Source organism: Dunckerocampus dactyliophorus, chromosome 20 (assembly GCF_027744805.1).
Source record: "Dunckerocampus dactyliophorus isolate RoL2022-P2 chromosome 20, RoL_Ddac_1.1, whole genome shotgun sequence".
In the NCBI taxonomy this organism is placed as follows: domain Eukaryota; kingdom Metazoa; phylum Chordata; class Actinopteri; order Syngnathiformes; family Syngnathidae; genus Dunckerocampus; species Dunckerocampus dactyliophorus.
The window spans coordinates 5,757,351-5,784,303 of NC_072838.1; the positions used below are offsets into that span (position 1 = coordinate 5,757,351).

Genomic DNA, 26,953 nt, shown 5'->3' on the forward strand with positions numbered 1-26,953 from the left:
AGGGCGGTCTACAGAAGAAACGGACTTCCCATTATTTCACCTGAAAGCCCAATACAGTATTTTTTTTACACATTTTTATATCATACATATACCACAGTATATTTAAGTAAAATTTGTAGTTATATTTTTTATATCAATGTATATATGTATGATTGTATATATGTATTTTTGTGTATGTGTCCAGACTGTTGGGATCTCCCAAAAGTCAGGCATACTATTAAGCTGGGGACATGTGGTCGAATGTCATTTTCAGCGAGTGCTCAACCAGTTAATTTTTTTTTTTACTTTTAAGGTGAATATCTTGGTTTGTGATTTATTTCCACCATTTTCTAAAAAACTATTGTGGTTCATCAAAATCTCAACATAACTAATGGTTCTACCTATCGAAAAATAAACATCTGTTGAAAAGAGTTTATTTGCAAGATTTATGCACAGTCCTAAACTTTGTTCAAGTGCATTGCAAACGTTCTTCGACAATACAAGTGTGACTTGTTAGAAATATAAAGCGCGTCTTTCATTTAAGCATCTCGTATTATGCAAAAAGCGTCACTATCGTAAAGCAATTGGAATTGTCGTAACGCCCTACATAAATTGTTTTGAGGCGCGGTACGTCGTCCTTTTTCGCCTCAGAACGTCTGAGCGTGTGATTACAGACTATGACGAAGAGGTAAAACTCGTTTACTCTAATGTAAAAGTTTTTTTCAATAAGAGAAAATAACATACGTGTAAGTTATAAGTGAAGCGTATAAGTTTGAGTTTGCGCGTTTAAGCCAAATGTCGTATGATACAGTAACGTTAGCTTCAAGGTAGCTCGAACCGAGCATGGTTAGCCCATCGCGGGCTACTAACTTGCGCATGCGTTGTCAATAACCCACAATTTGGACAAATCACACTATTTTGGGTGAACACATTGATCGCATGCATTACATGTGAACGAGGATAGTGTATTTTGTTTGTGTTAAGCGAGTTTCAAAGCATGCACTATAGCAACGTTAAACAATGTTGCATCCATGCTTCATTTGTGGTAGGCGCGTTAATTCAGTCCTTGCATTGGTCGATTGTTGCTTAAATATGTTTACATGTTTATCTTGGCTATCAAATGTATGTGCACCTTTTATCGTGCCAATATGTACACGAATGCCACAATACAGCTTGGTTGTTTTGGGATGTTCCTGTTCAGTAGGTTCTTCCCAGGGCGGTTGTGGCCACATTACACCAGGTTTGCTTACACCTCTGCACTGCTGGTTGCTGCATGGTGCCAATGAGACCTGGCACAGTTAATATTTTACATTACATAATATTATAGGCACACCTGGTGCCACCCTGTTAAGTTGACAGGATTTTTGTTTGGCGAGCTCACTTGCGTAAATGATCTCCTGCACCTTACAGGGTAGATTAATGTAAGATTTCAAATCTCTTGCAGGATGTGATGGTCTCATTACTTCTGATTGTGGCATTTGATCCTGAGATGTGAGGTTGGTACTGATTATATATTTTTATTTGTTGTGCTCATTTTAATTTTGATTTGATAAGACATCAATTAGTGATGCCGGATATCATCCACACATCTTGACATGTCCTATTTTTATTCTAGCTTTATCTTCTTTTTTTTTTAAACGCATATACAGTGCTTCGTGCTTTGAATTTTGTGGCTTCACTCTATATTGGGTTTTCAAAAATATATTAAATTGCTGTTTTCTGCCTATTGGTTAAAAAAAAAAAAACATTTAAGAAAATGCGTCTGTGTAGGCTCTCAGTCGTACAGGAGTTGTCCATCGAGGGAAAGGCTTCTTGAGACGTCATCTGTACTTCTGTGAAGAATGTGTCGGACGTTTCGCTCCTCATCCGAAGAGCTTCGTCAGCGAACTAACAAGTGCTGGTAGCCTAGGCCTTAAATACAGTAAGAGTGGGCGGAATTGGTGTGCCAACACCCTCCTCCTATTGGTTCCTTACACTAAGCCTGGGCGGAGTAGTGGTCTAATCCTCTCCTGCCATTAGCACCTCCGATCAAAGGGAAGTGTAGCTCCATGTAGTTGGGTATGAACGACTCTGATACTGGCTCGTTAGCATCTATTGTTCTGGCTCGGCCCTGGCTTCACCACATTTGCAAGACTAAGAGCTGTGGGTTTCAGTCTCAGTAACCTGCTGAACACAGGGTCCAAATTAAGGCCTAGGCTACCAGCACTTGTTAGTTCGCTGACGAAGCTCTTCGGATGAGGAGCGAAACGTCCGACACATTCTTCACAGAAGTACAGATGACGTCTCAAGAAGCCTTTCCCTCCATTTAAAAAAATGTTCCATTTTTATTTTTTTCCGAAATGAAGCATTTTCAAGCCTAATGAAGTAAAATACAAGGCATTTAGAAGATGCAATCAAAGATGATGTAACATGTAGTATTCTACACTGGTAACTAGATGTCAGTAATTGATGAGAAGTCACTGCAGGAAGTTTAATAAAAATAAAAAAAAAAAAGAACAAGAAAACTCTCCCAATGCTAACATGTGAGTCTATTATATGTTAGTTTCTTATTAGAATTCGCTACATCACGGTTCAAACATTGATCCCTCACTATTGTGGTTTTTCAAAAATGAAGAAACGATTGCCGTTTTGTGGTTGAATACAACCTATTAGTAAAAAAAAATATGTATGTGAGGTTTGCTCATTAAGCAAAAATTATTTATCACAACATGCTCTACCACAAATGTACAAGGAAGTCAGTCAGACATTTGCTAAGCCTGATGCAACTGACAGGTTGGTGTTCCTGATACAAAATAAGGACATGCTTGTCTAAAAATGTTTGCTTAAAAAAAAAAAAAAACACTACTGTTCAATTGAAAGTATTTTTAAGTTGCTGACATTTTAAAATTTCCTCTTAAACCGAGCACTCCTCCATATTTTGTTCATTAGCTGAGGATTGAGCATAGCTAAATGTTTACTATAAAAAAGATTTGACTCTTTCTATATTTCAAAAAGTGAATGGCCTAGTTAGTTTTAGAGGCTGTTTTTGGATAAGTTTTTTTTTTTATTTGAATCTTGCATAAAGTTTTAAAATGTAAAAAAAAAAAAGTATTTAAAACAACTTGACACACATTTAGCTTTGTCTAAACTCACTTTGCTTAAAAAATATCACGGTCTATATCTTATATTGATGTTCAACCTAAATATATTGGGTTAGGAGTTTTGGTCCATATCACCCAGCCCTAGTAAGAAATTCTACTTTGTCAAAATTCACTTATCACGGTCATGTTGGAACCAATTAACAGCCATAAATGAGTCATTACTGTATAATTTGAATTATTTTTTTGTCTACTTTGTGGAAATTGCGTTTTTTTTTTTTGTTGTTTTTTTTAGGCCAGGTAAAATTCAAAACAGTGATGTCCCTGTCAAAGCATGGCTATATGGCACCACCTTATGGAATGTTTACAATGAAAACACAAGCCAACAGAAATTGTATTTACATCCATTATTTCAGAATAATTCCAGATATACAGCTGCTGTGCCACATTTTGGGCTTCTTTATTTAAAAAAAAAAAAAAAAAAGTGTTTGGCACAGCAAGTGCTCTGGTCCTGTTTCGTGGGCCATCAAGCTCTTGCAGTGCCAAGAGCAATTGATTCTCGTGCAACCCACTGCAGTCCATGCTCTGCTGCAGTGTTACTTATGAGAAATGACATTTTGCATATCTGCTTATCTTGTTCCATCTAAAAGAGCTGCTTTTAATTGTGGCAGGTACACAGGGACGACTCCCAGTCAGCTGGGTATGTTGTATTTCTTCTATATTGTCTGCTAGACACACTTTGTATGATGATTGGCTAAATGTTCAACTGCTCTGAGTCATGAGTGACAACTGCCTTACTGAACAAGCTGGTGACGGATTACTGGATAACCCGACAGTCCCGAAAGATAACCCTCCTCTTCCCCTCCGACAGGTGTCATCGCATTATCAACAGCCACCTCTGATGGAAATCCCGATGTGATGTAAATATATTTCTACTGTAAAATATTACTGCTTCAGATGACATCATTCACTGAGACATTTGATTGACGTTGGAAATACAAATGGAACAGCTCAAAATTGTGTGCATTCACAGTCATAGCAAAAGAAATGATGCTCTTTAATACAGTTAGTCAGCATTTCAAGAAATGCTGCAAAGGTTACAGTATGATTGTGTGAGAAAATACATGTCACAAACGGCAATTCTACAAGTTTACATCAGTGAAAACATTAATTGCGTTATATTGATTACATATGATCATATTAGTGGTTTATTTGGTCTCCCAAACTGTAGTTTAGCGTGACTTTGTGGGACAAACATTTCAAAATGCACCTGCATTGCTTTGTGATGCAGTTTTTGTTCAGTCGTATGTTTTCATTGTATTTAAAGTTGATGTTAAAATCTCGTCTGCGTCTTGTGGTCCCCATCTTGTGAGTTTGGGTGTCTCGTGACACCCTAGTAAATATTCATGTTTCCAACATTCAAGCTAACAATTTTCCACATCCCAACAATGGAAACTTTTCTCAAAATTCCACCTTCCATTCACATGGAATTTCCATACAATTGGCTTCTCTGGTTGGTTGTTAGTGGTAACAGACGTCTTGCAAATATTAAGACTAGACTATGTTATGAAAGTAGAGCATAGTGTCTTGCCTGTGTCAGGTATGTGTTAGTTGTAAGTGGTTGGATTGCCTGAAACAGGTTTCTGACTCTGTGGCTCCTTCAGGTTGCGCTGAACTTGCTTGGAGCCCTCAGCAGGGAAATCGCCAATCAAGGTGAGAGACTCTCAAAGTAGTCCAAACCTGAGGCCTATCCCGACCTAGCTTAGCTGTAGGCCTGTGTCGTTGGAAATGCCTCAAAGAACAAAACTGTAGTTTCGCTTTACCCACACTGTTCTTTACCATGAACCCCGTGGGATATCACTGCAGAACATTACCACACTTGCATCCCTGGCTAGTTGTAGTTTTCCAAATGCTTTAACATATGTGGCACATGGTAAACAAAACCAAAAAACTGTATGATGCTAATAACTCCATTGTCTTAGGTGCCACGGCGATGGACAGATGCACCAGTCCAAAGCTTGCAAGGTTTGTCCAAGTGTACGTATGTGGACTTGTCAACAGCACTGTCGGTATCTGCAGCCTGCTGCTTCATCAGCAGGCTTGTTCAAAAGTAAGTGCTAGAGCAAGTCAACGTCTTGCATCGTTGGTCTCCTTACTGTCTGTGTTTGGAGTCTTGGTATGACTGTTGAAACATCGCCATAAATGCTATGTCACTCTGAGGCAGAGCATGACAAGCTTCAGAGATACATCATTCTGATTTTATTTGTGCTTACTGTTAAGTGTGTATGACTAGTAAAATATTTTTTGCTGTTTTTGGCAGAAGTGTGCTGGTGATGAAAGTAAGCAACACCTGCATGTGAGTAACGCTGTGTTACTTGACTGTATTGGTCATATACCAAGGCTTTCAGGTAGTTACGTTCCTGACTTGCTGTGGACTTGACCAGAAATCAAAACCATCCCAGTCGGCTTCTGCAGCAGTCTGCTGAGACAACCTGTTGGGAACACACCGCAGTTTATTTTACTTTATTTGGACAAATAGTGTGTACCTAATCCTCGATTCTTTGTATTTCACAGGACATGAGAGACGTGAGATTTGAGTGTCATTAGTTCATTGCATACTACATTAAATGTCATTAAATCCACAAGACAAACCGTTGTCCATGTGTCTATTTACAACCCCTTATTCATCCCATAAAACACTGGTCCCCGGGCTGCACAGAAAGGAATAATTTCCAATATTTAATTTTTTTAACATTTTTTCTTTTGAAAAGTGGCCGGATTCTCTGTTACATCCTTCTCACCTGACATGTCCATTGTGCGTGTGCCAATTTTATCTCATGCGGCACAGATGGACTACTACTGTATTTTTACCATTTTTCCTTCACCTCATATTTGGTTTCAAATGCTGATACTATGTGGGAATGCATAAAGGTAAGTTTTGATGACTTATTGAGTGCTAATGTGCGCGTTTGTCTCAAGTTCATTTATGCTCGCGCACAGCGACGTAATCTCTCTGGACAAACTTGGCTGGAACTAAAACTGGTGGATGGCGGGTCGGCGTTCATTTTGTGCTTTTAATTTGATGTTAATGTCTTAGTTTTACACAATATGCCATAACAGGTCATTTCAAGTAAAATGGACATAACGTTGGCCAAGTGGAACACAAACATGTTTTTTCTAAATATACTAATTGATGTCAGATGTACGTTGAAGTAAAGAACAATTGAAACGGCGACATTGAGCGTCTTATTAGCAATCCTGCTATTGTGACAAATCTTTCACGTCATGCTTTCCATGGCAATTTGAAGGCTAAAAGCCTGATAGATGACCTCAGCTCGTCTTCAGTTTAATTAATGTTTGACACGCTATCAAAGTGTTACAATTGTTTCCATTGCCTTCAAATGAATGTTCATGGCAAAACGTTTGCGTGACAACCACTTCAAAATGGGTTTTGCGTCACTTAGGAGCTGAATGAGTTCAAGTCGAGCATAAAAGCCGTATAGGACACTGGCTTTTTCATTCCCAGCAACCAGTTTTCACTTCATGCTTTTACTTTAAAATTGCATCCTAATTTGAGTTTGTTTTCGAGCAGCAGTTGCAGTAGTCCTTTTGTCCACTAGGAGGAAGTGTCGCCCAGGAGTGTACTGTAGGCAACGTTTCCTTGTTAGGATGTATTGCGCACCAGACATTAGTTTTAATATATTGTTTGGAATCGGTCTCTTTATTCACTGGAAATGCACAACACAAGTCAATACTTTATCATTGCTGTCCAATAGGAACATTGTTTGGGCCAACTGCGGCCCTTTTAAGGTCCAAAGGAGTGTACACCTGATCCAGTGCATTGGGTGGTGATCGGGGGCGGTTGCCTGGGCAACCTGCTCTTACTGTGCCAAATCTAGTTCTTGGGTCACGAACTGACTGGGAAGTCCAGACTAGACACGGTCACACTTCAGTTTGGGCCCCGCAACCAAACTTCTTGAGGGGCTGGATCTTGTTCTCCTCTGGAAAGGCGGTGAGCCGGTGCGGGTCTATTAGTAGCTGCTTGGCTCGGAGCCTTTACACGAGGATCGCTGACCTGTGACCTCATGCCAGGGAAAGTTTTCAAACAGCTCAGAATACCCAGCTTTCATGTGGTGCTGCAGTGTACCCCACTGGGGACTTCAATGCCCACGTGGGCCACGATGGTGAGACTGGGAGGAACTAGAAGATTAAGGACTAGAGCACATGCTGGGGTATTACATGTTACAGCTGGCCTGGGAATGCCTCGGTGTTCCCCTGGTGGAACTGGAGGTAACCGGAGACCGGAAGTCTGTGAAGGAAACAGATGCTTTTGTGCTCCGCCATAGTGAATTGATGACAATGTGAGTCAGGGCTCCAGGTGTGTATCTTCCGTCATTGTGTTGTACACCAGTAAACACACAACTGCACCCTGGTAATGAAACTCTGAGGTTAAGAAGAGTGTGGCTTCACTGCGAAGCTTTCTTGGAAAGCGGGCACATGGGCAGCCACGGACACAAACACACCGGCGGCCATTCCATTCTTCAGCTTTCTATATTTGACCAAGGTCCAGCCTGCGACCCACAACCCTTTCACCCAGTTAGCTAGGACACCTGCTGTGCCCATCACACCCGGGAGGCCCTGCTGTGTTTGGGTTCTACCATCAAAGGTCCAAGACAAACATGACACATGCTGCCGCTGATTATAGACATCAGTGGTCACCAGCCTTTTGGAGGCCACGCCCTCTGGTCTTGGCCGTGAACCTGCACAAGAGTACACCCCCCCAGATACAATATATTTAAATATATTTATATTATACAGTTATTTTGTAGAAAGGTTTTTAAAGTAAAAAGTGATAGATATTTAAAGCTTTGTGTTATTGGTTGTTGCTGTCAACATTTCAGCTTGTACGCAAACTACGAGTCTTTTTAGGCTTGCTGGCTCACGTTTTTCTTGTTAGATGAAAATTTTCTCTTCATATTTGATTTTATTTTGGTGAAATTACTGCTGATGTTTCCATTTTTGCTGCTGTTTTCTTTTTTTTTCGTGTTCTTGTTCAATTCTATTTTTAGAATGTGCAACCAGGCAGTAAAAAACACTTTGGATACCCGCGCGCTAATCCAACAAACCTCGCTGTGTATCATCCCTCCACTGCTAAAACCCCGAAGAAGCTTCTTTACTTTACTTTTCTCCACTGGTAAAGACACACTGTGTCCATTTTCTAGCCTGAAGCAGAGAAGACGCAAGCAGGAGGCACAATTTGTTACTCGGAGATAAACAGCTGCCTTATCGGCTGCTCAGCAAAATAAACAGACGTCAGCATAAACGCTGCCTCGTTCATATTTTGGAATCCTGTGCAGATATTTATCCAAATACTGCATGATTGTGTACGGCAACGAGCATGTTCTGTACATTTAACAGCTGGTAAACTGAGCTAACATGTGCTAGCATGTATCAGGGCCGCAGTCAAAGGGAATACAAGTAAATACTATGCAGAAAATATTGTATTATTGTAATATTGTAAGTATTAGAGCTTTTGTAGCAAAGCAAGGCGCGGCATGAAGAAAAAGACTGGAATGTGATGGTAGATTTCCGCTCTTACGTTCCACGCCTACCAGCAAATGAGCAACTTAACAAGGGGTCAGCAACCTTTAGCAACAAAAGAGCCGTTTGGGCCCGTTTCCACCAAATTAGACCCCACTTGGAGCCACAAAACTGACCACCAAATGGAAGGTTAATGCTACAAACTGTATAAGGTTTCCTTAAGCGTATTGTCACCTTCCCTTTCTGTCTTCCAGTCATTTTACAAGAATAAAGTCCAAATATTAAGAGAAAAAAGTTGGAAACTAACATGACAACATTTTACTTTTATGAGACAAAAGTTGTAATATTATGAGGGGAAAAAGTTATTTTAAAGAACAAGTTGAACTATGAAAGAAAAAAGATGTGAATTCTCGCAATATGAGAAGCAAAACACATAAAGTTGTAATTTTTTTGAAAAAAGTTATAATGTTGCGAGAATAGTGAAAACATTATGGGAATAAAGTTGGCTACTCGAAGAAAATTGACCAAAAGAAAGTTACCTGAAATAGTTGGAAAACAACCCAGCAGATATGAGGCAACGCAGCTGCAGCTTTACAAGAATAAAGTCACGTCATGTGAGCAAAAAGATTGTATTTTTTGCAGTTTTATTTCAGTTGAAATATTAAAGAAACTCTTTTTAAGTCGTAATATTTTGAGAAGCACAAAATCAAAATGGAAGTTTTCATTAGATTGCGAAAAACAGTTATTAAAATTCAAATATTAAATGTTAAATATCAATGACAACACAACTGAACTGAACACAAAATGCATTTTTTAAATGAAACTTTTTATTATTAAGGGAGAAAAAAAAATGCTAAATGGCCCAGTGTGAAAAAGTGATGAATTTGTTTGATGATCTGAAACATTTAAGTGTGACAAAGAACTCAGGGAGGGGGCAAAGACTTTTTCACTCCACTGTATGTCCTGTTTTGTGTCAACGTTGGGCCCCAGCCTGCTGAGGGGGGGAGATAGCGATGGCTTCCCACAGTACCAGGAGAAGGTGTTTTATTGTGAGGGTGGCCCAACCAGTTATTAGGTTAAAGGAGCAACCACTTTTTCACATGGAGGTTTGGATTTTTTTTCTGCCTTAATAAAAGTTTCATTTAAAAACTGCATTTTGTGTTCAGTTGTGTTATCATTAATATTTTAATTTGTTTGCTCTGAAACATATGACACACACAAAAATATAACAAATCTGGAACACTTTGAACACTTTGTGAATAACTCGTTGGCATACTTACAAAATATCAAAATGGCCCTTGTATCCTTTCATTTTTGACGATGTGGCCTTCTCTGGATAAAGTGTAACACATTTAGTTCCAGTTCTAGTAGCACTCTCCGTGTTGCTGAAGACGCCATTGTTCATACCAACAACAGAAGCTAAGAAGCGACACAGCTGACCAGCGTGGTTTCTCACCACGTTGGCTGCCCTTTGCACTTCATAGGCAGAGAATGGCGTAGTGACTACACAGGTTACACCAGCTGGAGCCAAAACAGGATAGAAGAGCCGCGGGTTGCGGACCCCTGGCCTTTAAGGAGGACATACAGCTCATCCTCATTGGCAGCAAATGCGCCCCCTTGCATGAAATAAGGAAGTACACTTAGTACTTGACTTTCAATGTTCAGTATTCTCACGTGCTCATGTGCTCAGTGCAAACTAATGAAGGGCAGACTGAAATGACTTTTTTCAAAACGTCTTTTAATACAAAATCCCATAGGGTTCCATAAAAAACACAAGTGTCAAAATTCTTTACAAACTTTTTTTTTTACAACTTTTTATTTTTTCAGTCTTGGCTTTTACGTTCTGAGAGACAGCTCGCTGTGAAACACCACATTGGGAAATCTCCCACAGTGAAATGTTGTCCATGACAACAGCAAATCAGACCAAACAGGTTTTATCTCGACATTCTACATAAAAAGATCCAAGTGTTCCGTGTAACATCTGGCACGAAGAAGTAGCGCCTCGAGTATTTTGTTGTAAGAGCTCATGCTTGGCACTGACGGGGTAGAGGAAAGTGCTTGTCGATTACACAACGCCACAATTTACAGGAAACTCCACATCAGATCAAAAGCGCTTTGAGGCAGTAGTACAGCAAAATGCATCCAAAAAGTGCAACACACTTGAACCCTTTAGGCGCCTGTTTTTTTCCAAGAAAATATTCACTTTAGACATTTCAAAAGGTCGTAGCTTGAAAACGGTTGGAGGAGAACGCGTACTGCACGTGAGAAAAATCATCAGTATGACCCAAAACATTTACAGCAGGATCTTCAACACCACCGCTGCCTCTTCCGCTATTCGTTGGGTATTTTGTGCCGCGACTCCTTGAGTGGTGTTTTGACCACCCGTGCTCCACGCACCGCCCTCGCCTATTTCTCCTGGTGCATTTTAGGAGAATCATTTTTAGACAAAACAGAAATCAAAATGACACTCAGGTGAGAATCTCAAATTTGTCTTGTGAGCTGTAGAAGGGAAAGCTCCGGGCCGTCTCTCCCACCCCCGCAACCCCAAACACGGTGAGGCAAAGCGTCGGCTCCAAAATGTGTCGCTTGTGGACCGTTACGGCCAGCGGACTTCGCTGCTGCCAGCACGCGGGGGTTCAGCTCATGAAACTCCCAAACGTTGCATAGAAATGCCCACAAATGTTGCTCAGACTGAAGTCAGACGTCCGCCATCTCCTGGTGTAAAGCAGCAACTGCATGAGGCATCATACAGGATTTGGCTCGTTATTCAGCGATGCTGCTTGTCGCAATTTTGCGACTTTGGCGCTTAAAGGGTTAAAGACAGGGGTGTCCAAGTAAGGCCCCAAGCTAAGATGTTTTGTTCAGATAGCCGCGCCCCCCCCCCCTCCCAATTCCCGCATCCCGCAAGTTTTGTGTTTTGGACACCCCCCCTGCTTTAAGAACAAAGCACATTTGTGCAAACAACAAAAGTTGAACATACATTTGAAAAGAGAACGACGTTCTTTAGTGGCATGATGATGTCATCACCGTCCATCCTTTCCCGACAGCGTGGGAGTTTAAAAAAAAGAAAAAGATGTGTCCCTGGAATGACAAAGCACGATGAGGAAAGCACATTTCTTCCCCAGAATCCAACAGCAGGCTGCGACCAAGCGATAAAGTGACTGCAAACGGAGCAGAAATCGCCCCCACAGGGTCGGCGGCGGCAGCCTGGAACGCTCCGCCATGGAAGACTCGGGCGGGAAGGTGCAGAGAGAACAAGCCCACGAGTGACCACCTCGTCTCAAACACTTTGGAGGTGCTTCTCTTCAAGTTGAAGCGTCTTTGGGAGCGGGAGCACGCCGCTTCCCCTCGCTCAGCACACCGGCAGCATGTGAGCGTTGGCGTTGAACTCCTCCTCAGACTGCAAATAAAACAGGTGATCCGCCCATTAAACCCAATCAACTTACACTGGAACACATTGATGTCGACCACCACGACCCCTAACCTTGCCCCTACGCTGACCCCGACCCTTCACAGCGAAACATGGAAGCACGCGACTTCGCCACTTGGATGTTTTGGAAAGATGCAACACTTTTAGACATTTCAAGAAAGAAACTGCATCTCCGCTTGGTCATACTGGGAAGTGAAAAAGCCTTTCATTGGGAGCAACTCTGCTCTTTTTTCCACCGTTTTTGCTGTTTTTTTAAACATTGAATAAATGTTTCAACTCCGTAATCTTCATATATTCAGTTCTCATCGTGTTTGATGTTATTCCCTTATTCTAACGTTTCCCCAGCCCAATTTCCCGAACATTACAACTTGATTTTGTTTAGTTTGCTTTCATTGTTATTAATATTTCCTTCCTACCATTTCAACTTTCTTCTTCTGGTACTTGTGGCTTTATTCCAGTAATGTTTTGCCTTTTTTCTCGTAATAAAACTTCTCCAGGAATTCTGTTTGGGTTCTCAAAGCACGACTTCAACCAAATAGCATCTTTTTGCTTTAATATTCCAACTCTATGCTGCTAAAACGACATTTTCCTCAACGTTGACGTCATTCTTGTACAATTACAGCTGCTTTTTCCCATTTCTGCTGGGGTTTGTTCATTTATTTTGCAACTATTAAAATGTTCTTGTTGTACATTTTCTTCCAGTTGTATTTTTACTTTATTAGTGGAATATAACTCTTTCTCTCTCTTTCGTTTTCTTTTGTTTCTCATAACATTGCTGTGCGGATAGAATGAGCTTTTTCATCATCATATTAAGTCATTCTAGTAAAAGTATGACTCAATCGTTAATTACAACTTTGTTCCTCATAATATTTACATTTTATTTTTTAAATATTACTGATTTTTCCATTTCTGCTCTTATTGTTGGTTTTTTTCTTCTCTTATCTTGTTTAATATATTTTTAAGATGTTCTGTGGGCAACAAATGGCCCCCCAGGCCACACTTTGGACACCCCTGCCTTAACCTGACCCCCCCACTCTAACCCCGAAGCTGGACTGGCTGACTCACGTCTGTCGGCAACTGTTGTGGTAACAGGTCAACATAAGGTGACCCATCTTGCCCCCTTCGGCTCTCGCATTTCAAGTTGACGTCAACTTAAGCGTCCACCTTTAAAAACGGGTTGTCGACATCAACGGGCACCGCTGCGATACGTACCTCCGCGTAGGCAGGAGGCGGCGGGAAACAGAACGCCGGGGTGTTCATGAAGATTGGGCTGTCGTCGCCGTCAAAGTCGTCGAGGAGCCGCGCGTGCGGCGTGTCCATCCGGCAGTCGCTGGTGATGTCGCAGTAGCTCGGGGGCTCGGAGGGCATGCGGAGGGACACCCAGCTTTGGGAGCCCTCCTGACTGCTCACGCTGCTGCTGCGGCTACCCAGACCTGCCGTCCCGATGACCAAGGGAAGTTCCAGGATCAGCTTCTCGCTCCCGGGGATGTGGACGTAGATCTTTAAAAAAAAAAACAGCCTATATTGACATGTGACCCACAGAGGATGAGATGCAGTACTCAACTGCTACCAGGAGAGGCGCTAGTAATTCTATGCCAATCAGTTTAAGTTGTAAAGATCAACACTGAACTACTTTCATGGGCTGAGTCTCAAATGTCACTCCTGCACGCACTTATGCACTCACAAGACAAGACGACGTGTAAGTGTGCTTACTAAGTGTGCTTACTAAGCCTGCGCCCGTGAGAAGACTCCACAAAAGCTCACCATTAAGGCATACTCCACTCGGATGATGTTGCAACTCAGCATGGAAGGTTTGATCTTTGGCACTCGAATGGTTTTCCCCTGCCAGGCGTCACACATTCCAGAGATGATGTGATTTCCTCGCACCGACGACAGCTTCTGGCGGAAGACCTTGGTGCGCCCGTTGGCCTGGTAGGTGTGCTTGGCGATGATGGCGGCCTTGGGCACCACGATGCGAGAGCACGTGTTCTCGAACTTGGCGTTAATGCAGATGTCTTCGCCCTCGCAGAAGCCGCGCCGGTCGATTTTGGCATTCAGGGACACCTGGCCGTCTGGGATGAACATGCACGTGACTTTCTTCTCTTTCAGACCTCCTGTAGGCGACTGGGAGGAAGGAAGCAGCACGGTTGTGGTCAACATGTTTAAGGTCAAAAAGGTGCTCTTCATCTGTTTGGGACTCACCAGCAATTCTGGTGTGTTGACATCCAGAGGCTCTTCCACCTCAAAGTGTTTCTTGCACTCCAGGGTGGACTGCTGTGGCCTATCCATCATGGCCTTCACATAGTAGTGCACATACCCAAATTTGCCCTTATAGGATGACACCAGCGCCCTGTAATGACACACATTCATATGGCTTACATTTCTTTTGACACACGCCACAAATGGTGGTGATAAATGATACTGACCCTTGCTGGGGGAGGTCAAACCCAAAGGAGTATTCGTATTTGTTGCCTGGCCTCAAAACAACTGAGCCGTCGGCGTCTGAAAGAAGGAAACAAGAAAATCCCACATAAGCACATCTTATGCTTGCTCTGTCCAAATTCTACCAGTGTTTGTATGGTCAACCAATGAAACACAAGTTTCGTTAATAGCTACTTCCTTTAGAGGTTTGCTGTGAAGGCAGGGATGTGCCCAAGTGCTATTATGTGCAGCTTCGTTTGTCTACCACATGTGACATTGAACGTTACGCAGAAAACAAACAAAATGACACCTGCAAACCAAAATCACATACTTGAGATTTTTATGCAGCCCTGTCACGAGGAGCAGTTTTCGCCGGAATACACATGCTCCCTACATTTTCAAAACCTTCAAAAAAAGGTGATTGATAGTTGCAGTAACTAAAACAACCGTCGCCAGCACTGCAACGCTGCCATGCATGTATCTTTACAACTATTCACGAACGTAAAAGACAAACACGTGATGCATTTTGTTGTTTATTTTAGTGCTTCCTGTGACACCAGAAGTGTATTTTGAAAGAATCCCCCTGAGCTGGTTGGCGTAAATTGACGGTACAAACCGTGAAAATGATTCACGGAGAAAACGAAAGCAACTCAGTCACGTTGAAAGTGGCAACAGGTGATGGGACATACCTGTCGGTTGGTCGCTTAGCCGTAAAACAGCTTCATGCCGGAGGTATTCCGCCTCTTGCCGACATCGCTGCTTGCCTTTGGCGTATTCCACTTTGGCGCAGCCCAAGCCCAACAGTCTGACTGCGGACACACGCGTCACGTCGTTCACCTCCACTTCCACCCGCCCGGTCACTCTGTCCCCGCCGCAGTAAAACGTCTTCGTGGGCTCCGTGAAAATAATCTGAAATACTTTCGGTTTCTTCATCATCGCAACCATGGCTGCGTGTAGTTGGTGAAAAGCCCAGCAAGTTCGTCGGAGATTGTAGTATTCTGCACTGCCCGCGTTGTCTACTGAAGCTGATGTAAACAACAGCCAGCAGTTTTGTTACCGCCAGCCTCCAACTGGCCACGCACAGCGAGCGTGAGCATGCGTGCTCAGCGGCGCTATTGGCGGAAAAGGCTTGTTTGTGTGCGGCTCAGCCAATCAGCGACCGGCGTCGACGCGTGGACACGGCGTGCTCGGGAGAGCGGAGCTCGTGCTCAGCTCGTGTTGAACAGGAAGCGGGCAGACAGATACCGAGTACCGACTGTACAAAACATGACTCATCACAATCATATATTGGTACTTGTTCGTTGTCCATGTAATACAGACGGTACAAACATGACGCATCACAATCATATATTGGTACTTGTGCGTTGTCCATGTTGTCATTCCTTTCCCCAAAAGCGTTATTATTCTTCCCTGATGTGGGCTTTATTACCAGAACTGTGTGATCATTTTAAAAAAAATGCTATTTTGCTCGAAAATAAACGTGCAAGGTGTACATGGATGATATAAGACTTTGTAGTAGATGTGAAAAGGAAAATGAGTGAAATTTAGCGGTAATGGAATGATACTGTAACGTTGGAAGGGCTACGTGTTAGCTTTCAAGCTAGGCTAAATCTGTGGCATTACTGTTTTGTTTTGTTTTTTTAAATGATTATGACATATTCTGGTCTCTGTTCACTTGTTTTCGACACTTTCCAGCCCTGCCGTTTGAAAAGTTAGCATACACGAAAACTTGGTGACAACCGTTGACACTTTTATCACGACACATTTCTGCAAAGACACACATGTAGTCGGCCATTTTGGTTTGCAGGTTCCATTTTCGTGGGGGATTTGGGCTATTTCCAGTTGTAATGTTTGAATATTGGCCCTGTGTCAATTTGTCTGTCGAATATGTCTGTATACAGTAATCCCTCGCCACTGTGCGCTTTGAATTTTGCAGCTTCACTTATGGTTTTTCACAAATCTATGAATAAATCAGGCTGTTATGTAATTGAATATGGCCTATTATTAAGCAAAACTGACATGTTTTCCCCCCAAATGAAGCATTTTCAAGCATAAAAATGGCTAAATGAACCGAAATATAAGCCATTAAGGCCGCCATTCAACTTGTGAATTTAGTATTCTACATTGGTCACTGGGTGTCAGCAATTGTTCGATGAGACAAGCACCAGACTTGATCGCTGGAACACCAGGCTTCTATTGCAGGCTTAAATGATCTCACAACAGGCACAATAATAATAACATAATAATAATAAAACGGGCTACTGTTGCGGCCATAGCCCACAACAAGCGAAAAGCTCAGCTTTGATGCGCCGACTTCACTTCCTTCCTTCACCCATTCTGCTCCCTTACAAGGTAAACTGTCTTATTTTCTCTTCTTATGTCTACTATCTTGTGTAATAGGAGTGTAAAGCTGACTATAGGGGTGTTATTTCATGTCTAGAGGGCTCTAATAATGTTAAAAAGTACATTTAGAAGGTCGTAAACAGATTTTCTATGTTCTGACTATGAAAATATTCCATTTATAAAGAAAGAATCATACTTTGTGGAAATTCATTTATTTGTGCAATAAAGGAGGGATTCCTGCACACCATCAATAAGTTCAGTCTTTGTGAAACCCGTGCAAATCTCAATTAAACAGAAAGTCCTGGATGTGTTTCCATTTCTCAGTGGAACTCATGGGCTTCACTTGAATTATTCAGCCATCATTTTCAAGAAAAGAAATGCTACTGAAGTCTCACAAGACATTTTGGTTTTTGAGCGTGAAGCCACAGTTGATTCCTCCAAGACTGCCGCACTCGGGCGTCATTAGTCCCTTTTCCACCTAAACTACAAGTTTCTGGTAACGGTATTTCCTGCAGCTAAAATGTTCCACTGCGGTCCAGCGGGTTTTGCGTTTGCACAGCAGCGGAGAGCTCTCAGGAACTTTGATGGAAATCAGCTTGATGATGCTGCACAAGCAACACGGAATCAATGCCTCTGGGGGGAACATGACGGCAAGCGTTTGACCCTGGACTCAAATACAAACGTGAATCAGGGGTGCTTTTTCCAGCGAGGGCCATCGTGAAAACTGAAAGGATGCAACTTTGATATTTTGTAAAATATGTTAAGAAATTGTTAGTTTTTCACATAATTACAACTTTAAACAAATAGCGTCTATTTTCTTTAATATTTCAACTCTAAGCGACTAAAATGACATTATTTTCCCTCAATATTACGAGTAGGATAAGCAGCATAGAAAATAGATGGATGAACATTACAAGTTTATTCTCGTAAAATTGCGACCTTTTTTCTAGTTAGGATACGACTTTATTCTCACAAAATTGCAGTTGTTTTTTTTTCAAATTTTTTAAATTTTGCATTTGTCAAATTTCTTTGAGTAAAGTTCTTCTCGTAATTCTGACTTTATTCCCATCTTATTTGGACTTTGTGCTCATCATATTATAACTTTTTCGGCAATGTCATTTTCAAAAAATGACTTTTTTTGTTTGGTTCGAATAGTACGACTTAAAAAAAAGTTTTTTCTTTAACATATTACGCCGTTATTCTTGTAAAACGGCGACTTTTTCTTGTTTGATGACAACTTTTCTTAATATTTGGACTTATTTTTGTCAAATTACTGCTGATTTTCCCATTTTTGCTGTTGTTTTTTTTTTTTTTAGTTTTCTTGTTAAATTATGTTTTCAGACGGTGCCGAGGGTCAGTAAAAAAACAGCCGCGGGCCACAAATGGCCCCCAGGCAGCACTTTTTGAACTGTTAGGCTGTGTTTGATCTTGTCAGCGTTGCTCTGTTGTCTGTTTGTGTGTTCCTGTGCAAGAGAATTTAGCAATATTTCTTCTAGCTTCTCTTTACTATGTAACCCAAGGGCTTAACAGAGACGTAAATATCCTGGGGTCAGTCAAAATAGGCAGCATGGAACATGATGTGCAACGGATCAGGTCACATTTTGGTGGAAAATAAATAGCAAAAGCCCAAACCTCTCTTCTACTCGTCAGTAAAGCCCCAATAACATGCAGCATTTCACCCTCTGTTACAACATGCACTGCCTTTTCATGTACAGTGTGGATGGACATACTCTATACAGTACAGTAATACACATACTCTATACAGTAATATGCATACTCTCTAGAGTAATACACATACTGCATACAGTAATACACATACTGCATACAGTAATACACATACTGTATACAGTAATATACCTCTACTATACAAAACAAGTTTTATTTACTTCATAAATAAACAATAAATGACACAATTAAATCATAATAATAAGAAATAATATTACTGATGGTGTAATTCAATGTAAAACAGAACAGATAAAACAATGAAAATGATGAAATAATTCAAATGGATCATTTCATTGTAAACATGAAAACTAAAATATATTGTTAGAATAACATGAACAGAAAATCAATACATGAAACAAAATAGATTATTTATTCATATCATATATGCTAAATACCTATAAAAATATATATATTTTTTTATAATATTAGCATTTTTGCCCATGCTAAATAAAACATAATATAATTTAAAAAAAAACATTTAAAAAACATTTAATTGAAGAGACTATTTATTTTAATTGTATTTATTTATTTATACTACCGTCAAAGAATTAAAATATATATAATATAATAAAAAATATATTATAATTAATAACTCAAATGAAAAATAATAGGCTTTTTATTTAAATTATTGTATTGATTTAATATTACAAGATACTATACTATATACTATATATATAGTATACTATATATACTGACAGTATATATATATACATATATGCTGTATATATTAAGACATTTCATTTTGCCTATGTTAAAAAACATGTACAATAATAGAAAAATATACTAAAATTAATAAATTAAATAAAAATGAAGAGACTAATGATGAAATTATTGTGTTTATTTACTACTACTTTTTAAATGTACTTTTAAAACAACTGTATTTTTACCCATGTTAAATAAAACATATATAAAGTATATTTGAGAGTCATTTAAAAAGAATATACAACGTAGACTTGAGGGAGACGTGAGCGTATTGGAGATCTTTCTGCAAGATTTGAGTTTGATTGCTGTCATGAGCCCAAAATAAAAGACTTGTCGCAACATTTCCCCCACTGCCCTCCCTTCAAACAAAAGCAGGGTATCACTTTGAAAAGTGTGTGCTTCGGTTTCACCTGAGCTCAAGTAGTTCTCGTCATGTGTGTCATGTATTAGTCAGCATGAGATCACAGCCAGCACGCTGCGCTCGCTCGCTGATTGGCTGATGCCGCCTGAACACGCGCTTCCTCGGCGGCTGGAGCGCTTGTTCACGAGGGTGAACGGCGCGGCCTAGCCGACACGCCCCCGCAGCTTCTGACTTCCTGGCTGTGTCCACTTCCAGCCTCTCTGATGCTGACGATGATTCATCGGCACGCCCTCTCCTGACCTGAACTCAGTGTTCACAAGTCACTAGAACCTTAGAACATGACTTCTAGAACATGACTCAATCTAAAACCAGCGCTGGCCTGTCAGTCGTCATCAATCACACCAAGGTCATTCCATTCATGGCTGTGATGATGACACAACTGAACACAAAATGCAGTTTTTAAATGAAACTTTTTATTATCAAGGGAGAAAGGAAATCCAAACCTACATGTCCTTGTGTGAAAAAGTGATTGCCCCCCTAAAGCTAATAAGTAGTTGGGCCACCCTTAGCAGCAACAACTGCAATTAAGCGTTTGTGATAACTTGCAATGAGTCTCTTCCAGCGCTGTGGAGGAATTTTGGCCCACTCATCTTTGCAGAATTGTTGTAATTCAGCCACATTGGAGGGTTTTCCAGCATGAAGCACCTTTTTAAGGTCATGCCACAGCATCTCAATAGGATTCAGGTCAGGACTTGGACTAGACCACTCCAAAGTCTTCATTTAGTTTTTCTTCAGTCATTCAGAGGTGGACTTGCTGGTGTGTTTTGGATCATTGTCCTGCTGCAGAACCCAAGTTGGTTTCAGCTTGAGGTCACCAACAGATGGCCGGACGCTCTCCTTCAGCAGAATTCATGGTTCCATTTATCACACCAAGTCTTCCACGTCCTGAAGCAGCAAAACAGCCCCAGACAATCACACTACCACCACCATATTTTACTGTTGGTATGATGTTCTTTTTTCTGAAACGCGGTATTACTTTTACGCCAGATGTAATGGGACACACACCTTCCAAAAAGTTAAACTTTTGTCTCATCAGACCACAGACTGTTTTCCCAAAGGTCTTGGGGATCATCAAAATGTTTTCTGGTAAAGTTGAGATGAGCCTTAATGTTCTTTTCGTTCAGCAGTGGTTTTTGTCTTGGAACTCTGCCATGCAGGCCGTTTTTGTCCAGTGTCTTTCTTATGGTGGAGTCATGAACACTGACCTTAACTGAGGCAAATGAGGCCTGCAGTTCTTTGGATGTTGTTGTGGGGTCTTTTGTGACCTCTTGGATGGGTCGTCGCTGCGCTCTTGGGCTAATTTTGGTCAGCCGGCCACTCCTGGGAATGTTCAATGTTCCATGTTTTCACCATTTGTGGATAATGGCTCTCACTGTGGTTTGCTGGAGTCCCAAAGCGTTAGGAATGGCTTTATAACCTTTTCCACACTGATAGATCTAAATTCATTTCTGAACTCTTTAAGTTCAAACATGAATATATAGATATATTATATACAGTAATCCCTTGTTTTGGAGGTTAATTGGTTCCAGACACGACTGTGATAAGTGAATTTCCACAAAGTAGGATTCCTCATTTCTAAATGGAATATTTTTCTAGTTAGAGCATAGAAAACCTTTTTACCACCTTCTAAATACGCTTTTTAACATTAGAGCACTCTGGACATGAACTAACACCTCTATAGTCACTTTTACACTCCTTTTACCCAATATAGTAGATATAAGACAAGAAAATAAGACATATAAGACATAAAACATGTTACTATGTTCCTTGTTGTTGTTCTTTTGTTACTTCCTGTTGGGTACAGTACTTCCTGTGGCAGCTATTGTCTCATCAGTGTAACATTACTGACACCTAGTGACCAGTGTAGAATACTACACCGCATCGCAATGTCTTCTGAATGCCTTATATTTATATTTTACTTCATTTAGCCATTTTTATGTTTGAAAATGCTTCATAAAAAAAGTACAATGCATGCATATTTTTTGACTAATAGGCTGTAACCTTTTTTTTTTTTTTAGAGTTTTTGGTGTTACTGTTTATTTCTACAATATGCTACGGGCCAATCATAAACGATTTCCCGGTGGCAAATGGCCCCCGAGCCACACTTTGGGCACCACTGCTGTACGTGAGACCCAGAAGGTGCTTTTTAACGCAGCATTTTTGTTGAAATATTTCTATAGCGTGAGTCATCAAGCATCTTTTGCCATCCATAAACACGCCCCGACATGAAGCGTGAAGAAGGCCACACTTTCTAGGAAATCTCTTCATTCTTCATTGGCTGTGTCTCAACTGGCACACTCGTGCACTCGCACTCTTTTGAGTGCATACGGTAAGTGCGGAAAACGCAGGGCACGGGAAACGAGTGCGGTGTCGCTGCGTGTCGTAGTTTCTATTTATTTTTACCGTCCGTGTTTGTTACATTCATCCCCGCTGGCACGAGCACCAAAAGCCAAGCTGAGTGGTTGAGACCTGCTCATGCCATCTGTGATTGGCTGCTGTGTGCCTGTGCACGCACGGGGCATGCAGCTTCCTGCCTTTGGAACAGCTGCCAGTGCACAGGAAGTGACCTTTTGCACACATTTACTCAAGCTTAAGTGTGCCTCAACTCAACATACGTGCATTTCAAAATAAGCATACTATTATACACATATACATTTATATATATACAGTATGTATATATCAATAAATAACACTCAATGTCAGACAGTGTAAGATAGGTTTTGCCTGTGTAGACTGCATTTAGAGGTGAAAACAACATGAAAATCAGAGCGCTGTCGATGGGCGGAACAACAAGCAATTGTGAATCTGAGAGAGGATGGAAAATCAGTCAGATTCCGCAAAGTTACTGAGCACACCAGTGGTTTCTTTCTTCTTCAGCACATTCCGAATGGTTGTAGTGGCTATCACCGACGTTTGTGCAATGATTCTGACGGATTTTCTCTGGTTTTCTTGTTGTTTTCACCTCTAAAGGCAAGGCAAAACCTGTCCTACCCCATTTGACAGTGAGCGTAGACACTCGGTGCAATTTATTGATTGAATAAGTTATGTAATGTAATAGGACACACCTGGGCAACGAAACACACCTGTTAGCCACGTGTTCCAATACTTTTGCTCGCATGAAAAATGGGTTCAAACAAAAGGTGCTGGCTGGTTGTGCATCCGAAATAAAAGCTGAAATGTTGCTCCCTTTTAAAAAAAACCCTAAAACCCAGCAGCCTGTGACTAGAGTGGCCTTTAATTGTAGATTTATAAAAAAAATATTGATACATTAAAAAAAAAAATTCCATTTTGTCAATAAAAATAAATCGGTTAAAAAATTTATTGGCCTTTATAATATTTATGTATTATTTGGATCATCAAGAAATGTTATTTAATTAATTGTACTATTATTATTGCTATATTTAAGCAATTAAAATAGGAAAAAAATGTACTCATTGAGAAAAGTAAATGTAAAAAAATGCATTTAAATAGTTTTAATTATATAAATATATATAATATATAAAATATTTCATTCATGTTATTACATTTTACATTACATTCTAATATATGTTTATAAATATTAAAATATATGATTATAATTATATTTAGCCTATTTTGACATGCATTGGGTTGTTTTAGCGTCTTTTATGAAGACCGACATGAAGAAAATAACATGACTTGATGAGCTGGGTTTTGGTGAGCGACAAACAGAAAACCACAAACAAGCAAAGCAACATTCTGCATCGCGCCTTCTTTGTGCTTTGGCAAGTAGCTAACGCTCATTAACTCATTAGGCAACCGAGTCGCCATCAAAGCAACGCTCACACACACACACACACACACACACACACACACACACACACATTTTTCAAGCTCAAAAAGCATAGCAAACAAGATGGAACATCCATCATAACGTGGCTATAAAGAGATATGAACATTGTGTTGATCTGGACGGCGTGTACGTGCTAGTGTGAGTGTGTGTGTGTGTGTGTGTGTGTGTTTGTGAGAGAGGGAAAGAATGGTGTAAACAGAAGGCGTGTGAGATGTCTGGCTGTACCTTCCACAAACAAGTTTCACCTTGAGCACAGAGCAACCTCCAGTTGACCTCGTTGTTCCGCACTGCGAGTTGTTTATAAAGGGTCACAGCAGCGCCGCCATGTCAAGGCCATCCAAACGTCTCCCTCCGACGACCACATGCTGGCAAATTAAAAGCATGCGAAGGACTTTGGGATATTTTGGATGGAGTAAAAAACAAACTAAAAAAAAAGGCGTAGACGTGCTCAGAAGTTCTAATGCAGACCTTTTTCCAGCGAGGGCCACATGGTGAAACATGAAAGGATACAACTTTGCCACTTTGATATTTTGTAAAGCAAAGGTGAAAAAGTATCTTATTACTAATAAATAAAATAATAAAAACTTTGCTCTTTTTTCTCAGTGTTTGCTTTTTTAAAAAATGCTATGCTATGCTAGGCTAGGCTATGCCATGCTATGCTATGCTATGCTATGTTATGCTATGTTATGTTATGTTATGTTATGTTATAGCAAGTTATGTTATGTTATAGTATGTTATGTTATGTTATGTTATGTTACAGTATGCTATGTTATTCTATGTTACAGTATGCTGTTATGTTATGTTATAGTATGTTATGTTATGTTATGCTATGTTACAGTATGTTATGTTATGTTATGTTATAGTATGTTATGTTATGTTATGTTATGTTATGTTACAGTATGCTATGTTATGCTATGTTACAGTATGCTATGTTATGTTATAGTATGTTATGTTATGTTATGCTATGTTACAGTATGCTATGTTATGTTATGTTATGTTATGTTACAGTATGCTATGTTATGTTATAGTATGTTATGTTATGTTATGCTATGTTACAGTATGCTATGTTATGTTATGTTATGTTATGTTATGTTATGTTACAGTATGCTATGTTATGCTATGTTACAGTATGCTATGTTATGTTATGTTATGCTATGTTACAGTATGTTATGTTATGTTATGTTATGCTATGTTACAGTATGTTATGTTATGTTATGCTATGTTACAGTATGTTATGTTATGTTATGTTATAGTATGTTATGTTATGTTATGCTATGTTACAGTATGTTATGTTATGCTATGTTACAGTATGTTATGTTATGTTATGTTACAGTATGTTATGTTATGTTATGTTATGTTATGTTATGTTACAGTATGTTATGTTATGTTATGTTACAGTATGTTATGTTATGTTATGTTATGTTATGTTACAGTATGTTATGTTATGTTACGTTATAGTATGTTATGTTATGTTATGCTGTGTTACAGTATGTTATGTCACGTTACGTTACGTTACGTTACGTTACGTTACGTTTCAACTATCTTCTAAAATAATTTTCACACATTTTCTTGGAATATTATGAGTTTATTCCCATAACATCATACATTTTTCCACAATCAAATTTTCCAAAAATGACACCTTTATTTTGTTTTGTTTTGATTCTCATAATATTACCACTTTAAAACATAGCACTTTTTTCTTGAACAATTCAACTCTATGCTCCCAACATTTTTCCTCCTAATATTCCGAGTTTATTCTTGTAAAATTGCAACTTTTTTTTCTCGTTAAAATGTGACTTTTTTTTCTCTTATTATTTTTACTTTATTCTTGTAAAATGACAGCTGTTTTTCCCAGTTCTGCTGTTGTTGTTTTTTTTTTTAATTTTCCAACTATTGTTTGTCATAATATTATTACTTAAAAAAAAATCCATCTTTTTTATTTCATTTTTCAATTTTATGCTACTAAAATGAGATTATTTTCATAACAGTTTGATGTTATTCTCATAAAATGAAAACCTTTTCCCATTAGATTACATTTTTTTGTTCAATTATATTTTAGTAAAAACAAAAAAACAAAAAAAACAGCTCGTGGGCCGCACTTGTTGGACACACTTGTTCTAATTTTTTATTTATTTATTTATTTTTTTAAACATCCCGCATCTCAATTTTGGGTGAAACAATCAAACCTAGTTCCCAGTTTTCATACGATTTCCTTGAACATTTTCACCAAAATTTTGGCCGGGTTTTCATACAATACTGCACGCAACAAACTAGTACGAGAGGAGCCAGTTGAGTCCGGCATCTAGTCTAGTCCCGGTGTTCCGGGAGAAGGCCGACCTAGGACACGCTGGAGTGATTATATCTCACAGCTGGTCTGGGACCGCGTTGGGGTCCTCCCGGTGGAGCTGGAAGAAGTGGCCGGGGACTGGGAACTACTGGGGGGACTGGGGGACTTCCCTACTGAGACTTCTTCCCCCACAACCCGGACCCGGACAAGCGCACGAGTGCCAAACAAAGCAACCTATGTGCTGCCGACTCACCGTCTGTGCATTTTGCTGAATAAATGCAAAATGGCCCTGGGGCCACACGTGGACACCCGTGTGCTATACTGCATAAATGTCCCCGAAATGCTTCCATAGTAGGACTTTTATTTAGTATCCATTTACTACCAGGAAAAACTTTGGCTCTTCTGCTCCCAACCTTGCAGCTGTGCAGCCTGCACAACGTGTGTGTGTGATCAATAAAGAAAGGGGATGTTTTAATCACATGAATGACAAGAAAGATGGTGGCTTGTGTGGTAAATAGAAACACTTGTTCTCGCGGAATGCGTTGGTCTTATGATTCATGTTAAAGTCTTCTTCCTCCAACACTTGCGGTACAAAGCATCCTTTTTCCCCATCTGCGGCGTGTTGTCTTACGTGTCCACAAAGGTGCTGCCGTGCTGCCTTCGTCCTTGAGAGGACCCGGCGGCTGAACGAGCAGAGAGCGTGGCGTTCCCTGCCGCGCCTCCCGTAACACATTGTTCTCTGGTAACCCAATTCTCAGAAGCAGACGCGCTTCACGCACGTTATGTAATGTGTTTTCCTCCTGCGGAGACGCTCCACTGTGCGCACAACAGCAGCAGCAACAAGTGACGGCACAACAAAGTCATGCAGAGTGCGCGCGTGTGTGCGCGTGTGCGCGCGTGTGGCTTTTAAAAAGTTACACAGTTGCTTGCAGGTTTTCAATTCTTACTTTTCACTTCACGGTTCTTTGTTGTGGTTTGACTGCTTGGGAAGCAGGGGTGTCCAAAGTGCGGCCCGAGGGCCTTTTTGAGCACGCAGCTTTTTTCTTTTTTTTATTGGCCTGCTGCACATTCAAAAAATATAATTTAACAAAAAAGCTAAAACAACAGCAGCAACAACCAACAGTAGTTTTACAAGAATAAAGTTACTAAGAGAATAAAGTTGTAATATAATGAGAAAAAGTAGTCATTTTTACAAGAATAACGTTGGGATGTTATG

At 40.2% G+C, this 26,953-nt stretch overlaps 1 protein-coding gene, 1 long non-coding RNA gene and 3 other non-coding genes across 6 annotated transcripts; 4 read left to right on the forward strand and 1 right to left on the reverse strand.

Moving 5' to 3' along the window:
* Window positions 1-593: 593 nt before the first annotated feature.
* On the forward strand, window positions 594-5,708 carry LOC129173218 (uncharacterized). 2 transcript variants are annotated; one of them, XR_008567195.1, is made up of 8 exons: window positions 594-667; window positions 1,424-1,475; window positions 3,728-3,756; window positions 3,928-3,976; window positions 4,721-4,769; window positions 5,039-5,081; window positions 5,377-5,412; window positions 5,631-5,708. It is a non-coding gene; the product is annotated as an uncharacterized LOC129173218 (long non-coding RNA). The 2 variants fall into 2 exon arrangements; XR_008567194.1 differs by having other exon boundaries at window positions 5,377-5,708.
* Window positions 3,794-3,863, forward strand: LOC129173710 (small nucleolar RNA Z40). The gene has a single exon (XR_008567287.1). It is a non-coding gene; the product is annotated as a small nucleolar RNA Z40 (small nucleolar RNA).
* Window positions 4,796-4,929, forward strand: LOC129173716 (small nucleolar RNA SNORA18). Its single transcript, XR_008567293.1, has one exon. It is a non-coding gene; the product is annotated as a small nucleolar RNA SNORA18 (small nucleolar RNA).
* Window positions 5,116-5,252, forward strand: LOC129173711 (small nucleolar RNA SNORA8). Its single transcript, XR_008567288.1, has one exon. It is a non-coding gene; the product is annotated as a small nucleolar RNA SNORA8 (small nucleolar RNA).
* Window positions 5,709-10,314: 4,606 nt separating the features above from the next.
* Window positions 10,315-15,478, reverse strand: txnipa (thioredoxin interacting protein a). The gene is made up of 6 exons (XM_054764639.1): window positions 15,138-15,478; window positions 14,454-14,529; window positions 14,230-14,377; window positions 13,792-14,151; window positions 13,240-13,527; window positions 10,315-11,997 (listed from the first exon to the last, which is right to left on the reverse strand). Exons 1-6 carry the CDS (start codon window positions 15,391-15,393, stop codon window positions 11,950-11,952), a joined length of 1,176 nt encoding a protein of 391 aa, XP_054620614.1. The 5' UTR covers window positions 15,394-15,478; the 3' UTR covers window positions 10,315-11,949.
* Between the last annotated feature and the right edge of the window lie 11,475 nt (window positions 15,479-26,953).